This window comes from Varroa jacobsoni, unplaced genomic scaffold, assembly GCF_002532875.2.
Source record: "Varroa jacobsoni isolate VJ856 unplaced genomic scaffold, vjacob_1.0 scaffold_740, whole genome shotgun sequence".
Lineage (NCBI taxonomy): Eukaryota > Metazoa > Arthropoda > Arachnida > Mesostigmata > Varroidae > Varroa > Varroa jacobsoni.
In genome coordinates, this window is record NW_019213642.1 from 149,749 (window position 1) to 156,655 (window position 6,907).

At 41.9% G+C, this 6,907-nt stretch overlaps 1 protein-coding gene across 1 annotated transcript in view; it reads left to right on the plus strand.

The window, feature by feature from the left end:
- LOC111263176 (protein tolkin) overlaps positions 1-6,907 on the plus strand; it is a 111,821-nt gene that overhangs the window by 21,749 nt on the left and 83,165 nt on the right. The window contains exon 2 of the mRNA XM_022838049.2: positions 6,618-6,747. Coding sequence (XP_022693784.1) covers positions 6,618-6,747 — 130 coding nt within the window. The remainder of the gene's footprint in view (positions 1-6,617; positions 6,748-6,907) is intronic.

Here is a 6,907-nt window from a genome sequence, read left to right on the forward strand (position 1 = left end):
GTTAGGAAGAAGGTTTACGAAGCTTAGATAAGTGAGCCACGGGACGCTAGCGAGGGGTACACAAAACCGGATACACAAAGCAACTGGAGACCAACCATCGCCAGCGGTGGCAAACCAGCGGCGGAACTGGATGAGATCAGCGGCAGTGGAGGTCGTGGATTTGAGCTTAGGCGATGTGGGGGGCCAACCAGCCGAGCACTCGATCATTGCGGCCATAGTAGCCGCTGCGTTCGTTTTTGACGGCCGCGTAGAAAGAGTCGACAGCCATAGTCGACAGTCGAACTGGTATTCTCTCACAGGCCGATGTACAGGCGGTCAGACAAAGAGAAGTAAAGAAACGCTCAGACAATAAGTAAGCAAACGCCTGTATGATGCGAAAAGACTCGGGAGCAGACATGCCTAGGTGCCGCGACCACATCAACTGACGCGTGTCTCTTGAGAGTATTTGTGTGAATTTCGATGTTTGACTGGCAACAGACAATAGATAGAATGGCAACGACGCTCGGTCGGCCGCGATCGGCCGAAGCTGGCGGACTCAGTTCTAACATATCTCCTCTCCCTTTGCGCGTTCGCTGTTCTCCGTCGTTCGAGTGCGACCCGAGTGTTTGTGAATGCGTCAGTTTGACGACCTGAAAAGGTTGTTACATGACAATAACCATGTTTGCATCTGTGTTTTGTATAAGGAACAGGCGATCATATTAACTAAACAGTGTTTAGCTCGACAGTGAGTAAGGCAGCGTCGACTGAATTCATAAATCGGCTTGTCGCTCGTTGTCACAACGCATTAGAGACCCCGAAACATCAACACCGATACCATGATATATTCTTGCTTCGACTCGAAAAGAAGAATACTCTCAGTAGCTGATAGAGCTAAGAACGATGATATGGCTGCCCTTGGGCTCCGTTCGACAATTTTGGTTGCAGTGTAAAGCCATGGCCATCTGAATGGATATTATCTGCGTGTATACATATATGGCCATGGTTGTACTACTCGACCAACGTGCTCATCTGGCGGTCCACCCATGACACGAAGCAGTATCGCAGCGTATTCATAGACACCTAAAGCAAAAGGTTTGGTAACGCTTCTACTTCAGTAAACTGAACGATACGATGGGGTCGCCTCAGCATTTGCTGGCGGAACATTGCGATGATTAGTACGAAGGCGACTGAATACATTAGGAGGCCAGCTTTCCCTTCTTTTTTGTCATCTTGACAAGCACTGCAATGCACATAGGGCCCATGGGGGTGAGTGTGTAAATGAACAGAATGAAGAATCGGGAATATTATAAGGAAAAACGTTTGGTATACCAGCCCGAAAAATTTTTCGTTTGATAGATATCGATAGAAATGCTGCGATTTCTCTGTTTATTTATTATATCTTGTTCTTCACAGCACATTTTTAAATGAATAAATAATGTCCAATACTCGTTGTAAATAGTTCACTTCAGGAGGGTGTAATTAGTTTTGCACGAAACATTTGAAACTGTTACGGCTTGTAGAAGATGAAGATAATTTATTGTCTTCTAGGAAAATATTCAGTCCAACATTGAGGGAACTAAGGAAAATAGATACATTAGGTAAGGAGATAGTTAGATTTGTGTAATATAATTTCTAATTATGTAATATTTTCGTCCTCCTACTTGCCCCCAAATGATTATTGATCTCCTACATACTAAGTCTGAAAGCGCTATACATTTTTATTATTTAGGTGTATCTCTTGATCCCTTTAATCATACAACCTTAATCATTTGTTGGCATGTATTAGAGTTTGCTAGGCTTACTTCATGGTCATTTTCTAAACAATTCTAACGCAACGGGACTTTTTGATCGAGGTCTCACCGAAGTTTCCGCTTAAGGTCAGGATATCGCAGCGGAATAGATTCATTCATTTGTAGGTCGACGTGCGTATTTACCGCATGCATCAAGAAGGCATTGACTAACCGCGGGTAAAGATAACTAGTTGGGCCGGACCTTTTTTGGGGCCTTACTTGCCACATTCGTGCGTTTGCCTTGCGCGAGAAGCACAACAGGTTAAGTTACGAGTTGCAGAACTCCCTCGCCAGCTATTTTCTACGCTTATGTAAAAGATGCGTCCCTACAATAACAGCATTTCTTTTCTTGGACGCACAGCTACAGGCAAGCTAGACGTATGAGCGTATCGGTAATTTTTTTCTAAGCGATTCCATACATAAACTGATCCAGCAAGAAACAGACATTGTTATCTACCTTTTTTAATTATGTCATATATACGCGTCAAGTGAGGTCTAACAATACCTATAATGGACGAAAGATAAACTGATCTGCTATCAGTTATTAGTACTCTGTCACATGGTAAAATCACGGTAAATAAAAACTGCGACGTACGCATAACTCATAGAGAGTGAGATTCGTAAACGAAGTAATTTTTGTACGGTGCTTCGCATACGAATGACGCGCAGGGTGTGCCAAGTTCAGCGCCCTGTTACTAGATTACGTTACAGCCGACCCGAATTTTTACCTGGCAAATGATAGTATTTGTTTATGAACTATGTCTAGGTTTTTTTTACAGGGTCTTGCGTACCGCAAGAAACAGCTACGTGAGTCACAAATGAAGACAGCGTTCTGAAATGAGCAAGGCAGGGCCATTCGGTTCACCTTTTAAACCTAAAAGCGTCGTGCGACTCGTTTGGCTCGCTGGTTTGACACTCACTTAGACATAAGTAAATATACTTCTTGAAAAGATTCGAAGGGCATCTGAAACTCGGTAGAATTAAGCAAGGAAATGTTTTCCTATGTACGCAGCGAAGCATTTTTACTGTCATCTTATTAGCATAAGAAAAATAGAGGACCAATGCGACCGACTAACTCTAAGCAGTGTCTATTCTAATACACCTATGAAGCTGGTTAGAAAAAAATAGACCTTTTTTCTCGAGTCAGATACTGTCACTTTGATTATAATTATTTGTGTGCTTACGTTTCCTATCAATGTATATTTATGCTTCCGTTATCAATATAGATAGAGGCGCGGCTGCATGGGATAGGGACTATATGACCGAGTGCAGTTTTTTTTTCAACAAAAAGGCGTTAATTTAAATTTTTACACCACAAAACTTCGAGAATTTTCAAGATGCAAAGGGGTCAGGAATTTAGTGCGATTTTTTGAAAAAATTTCAAAAGGTGGGACTCTATGGCACAGCTAGGTTTTGCATTTTGTTATAAAAAAAAGGCGCGATAATTAATTCATGCTTCTACTACACTTTCAAAGGCATACTTAAAGCAAGGTGTGTTTTCTCAATACATTGAATTATATTAAGTGATTATCCTGGGGCAACATGGGCCACTGCATTGAGGCATAAATGAAACCGCATACCGTCAGGGCTGATTTTACAAAAAAATTGAAAGAACTAAATGATCTAGAAACACTACTCTGCTTGGTAAGTGTGTGTTTGTATCGAATGTGTATATATCTCAAGTTAAACTGAGGCACCGTGATTTGGCACCTTCTGACGTCAACAACGTATGTTTCTATAAAACTCTTTGACAGCTCTATTGGCAAACGCATTGTTCGGGCGCGACAATAACGACTAATATAATTTCTGTGACAACAGTTGTATTCGACAATAACTTCAGGCAAATTTGGTCCATATAGGTCCACCTTCTTATACATACATCTAAAATTTGTTGCCAATCGGTCTTTAGACTCGACTTTTTGGCGGATTGTAATCTGTGTTCATATCCAATTATAATGAATGTCAATAAATCCTTCAAAGTTCTCCATCAGTTTTATATAGGAAGAGTTCTCCTAACTCCTAACTAACTTGGCAGGAGCAGGAGTACTAAAGGCATTCGGTGGTAGCGTTTCTGCTCCTGCTTTATTGTGGTTTGGTTAGTTGGTTCACCGTGCTTCGGCCACTGGAACAGATAGGGCCTATCTCAGGAGTACTGGCAAACGTCAGGTTTTGTCTCTCATTATCTACTGTGACCTCACCTAAAAAAACATCTGGCGTAGTCAGTAGCCGTATGACCAGCTAGTTGGCGGTCCAGCAAACGGGCTCTAGATTTCTGGGCAGAAAGTCGAAGCTCCGCCGACGTAGAGACTGACCGGACCCTCCTTGCGCATGTGAACTGGTCCGTGGCATGTTAATTAAGCTCCATTGGTGCGGCAGTGCCTGATAGCTAGCTCCACCTGCTCCCTTCAGTATCCCTAGCTCGTTCCCCGTCCCGCTCCTTTCCGCTATACCTTGAGGGACTCGAAATCCATTGGTGTGGATCCTGTTACTTCGGCCGTCTCCACCACTGGAGACATCGCTACTTCTACCAATGGATTCATGGAGGAGTGGCCTTTCTGTCATCACAGGCTAAAATTATAACTTCACGAAATGTATGAGGAGGAGAACGTAGAAAGTATAATAGATACCCCATGAGATTTATATTTGGTATACAGAGTATGTCCAAGATACGCAATTTAGAGGAAAGCATTAAAAGGTTTTTCAGTTTCAAACACACAAAATATTCTTTCTGCGAGTTTCCAATATGCTTCATAGGGAGTAAGAAGTTATTTACATGCTTTGTTTGAAGTTTAAATAGGTTTTACATTAGATTTACTTACTTATATACGAAAACGAGCGATTGACAAGCACGTGTATGTAGGTTAAAGTCTGCTACCTTCTAGTAAACACACAAACATATCCTACTGGTCTGATTAAAAAATGAAAAGCGAAATATTAAAGCTGTCTGGAAGTACAGTAAGAAGTACGTTTGAGATAGACTGAATTCAACTTAACTCACTCAAGTTGAACCAGCCAACTAACTGGGGCTTCCAGAGGTTTACTTGGTTTCCTTGATTCGTCTGGGCAGACAGTAATATAGTAGTGACCGACTATTACCACTGGTCGTTTGCTCTGGCTGGTTACGGTTAGATCAACAAGTTATTTCGGCTGGAATTCTAAGCTGCAACTGTCCTCTGCTTGGGTTATCAGTGAGCTCATTCCACGGCCCCTTCTTTCCACGTTTGCCGGAAGTTAGTAGGGACGGGCCAGAGGCAAGCGCAGCCCAACGGAAGTAGAAATCATTTGAATGAAAACTCTTTCCGGTCTACCTCGCCCTCGTTTGCGTGTCCTGATTTCTTTTTTTACCCCAGTAACTTCCCGTCCCATGCCGGCTCTCGGTAGCGAGCCCCTTGAGTACTAAAGCAAACAGAGTAACGGGGAGGCCGCATCGCACAACACCGAGCGGCCGGCCAGAAGAAAAATGCCTGCGGTGACTTCGATCTTCTCCGTGATCTGTCGGATGAGGATCTGCAGAAAAGAAAGGAGTCGGGTCGGAAGAAAAAGTAATCCTTACTTTGAATGGCGCTGTATTGTTTTTCAAAATGTTGCCATATCCTCTTTTTTCTCTTCAAGTGGTGTTGTCTGCTAGTGAAACTGAAAATTGATTTCTATTGCAAACACACGAAAGAAACATACTATGCCTTGTGGCAAACCCAAAGGCCATAGCTTTTGTAGCCTGAGCTTGACGGGTTAGAAGGTCATTCTATAACTCCAAAGGGAATCTATTCCTTCATCTCAGTAGTTCCATTTATATTTTTTTTGGTTGAAAGGCATAAGTAAGTATAGCGACAGAGTGGAATTCTTGAAACATTTATTTCCTTAGCAATTTTTACTCGTAGTGAGGACAGGCAAAATGCAATTGAGCTAACTGTCACTTTTCACTAAAAGAATTAACGTCTCAGAACGTTTTTAGGTAGCTTAGAGCAACGCATTTTGTTAAGTCCTAGCAACGATAAGCGGAAGGGGTGTTGGAATTGTCGGAAGTACCGGTATTTGACAGATGACTTAGAAAAGATCCCTAATGGCCACTTTGTCGGCCGCCATCTTCGCCAGGAGTCTAGTTATTTCAGACTCGCACAGGTTATTTTCTCGTGTTGCAAATTCAATGACCATGTAGACATACGCACACATCATAAATAAAAACCGGTTAGCGTACGCCATTACTTCGTGCATTGGGTCCTAGTGACATTGGTTTGCGCTTCCGGAAATGGAAAAAAATGGAAGGTATGATTAAATGGAATTTTTGCCATATAGCGGTCATACAAACAAAGCATGTATATTTTCTATTCCTCCGAGAGGAAACGAATCACCGTAGAAAGGCGACTCTTAATTTAGAACATATTCTAGGACAATTATATGCCTACGAGAATGAAAGTTTGAAATAAGTAATATTTCAGTGGCGAAAACTTACTACGAATAGACGGCACATACTTCTCCTTTGCTATGCTTGATGAAACTTGTGGCAAAATCTGTAGACTATGTTGGGCAAAAGGAACACATATTTATTACACTTACTTCCTACTTATTTGTTTAGTGACGACAAATATGAAACAATTGAGGACTGAAGAAACGATACTCATAATATAGTTGTTCTAATATTTTAGGCGCGAAATATTGTGTTGTGTTTATTCGTTTGATTTGAACTATCTGATCTGCTACATATGTATATACAGCGCATCCACTCGCAGTTGTTTCTGCACAATAACTGTGGTGCTTCTGCACGCTGCGTTCAATAGTGTTGTTATATAGCATAACTGTGCTGAATGATTAGAGCGAGTTTCTTATTTCGGGATTTTATGCTGCTTCCAGGCCCTGAAGGTACAGACATTGTCGGATGGATAGTACCTCATAGCAGACACCACGGTGGGGAAAAGCCGAGTTCACAAGGTCACGCCCCGGAACTCAACAGAAGTCACCCTCATCGCAGAAAAAATTTGAGGTTGGAAAGACTTTTTCATATTTTTCCACCTAAAACTGCTTTGACGTTTTCAAAGGACCTAGTTCAAAAATAGGTTGCATAAGTTGTATTCGATTTGGGTTTATGCTCGCTTTTTGACGAACGACACAAATACAAGAATACTGTAAGTTGGAACAACCTC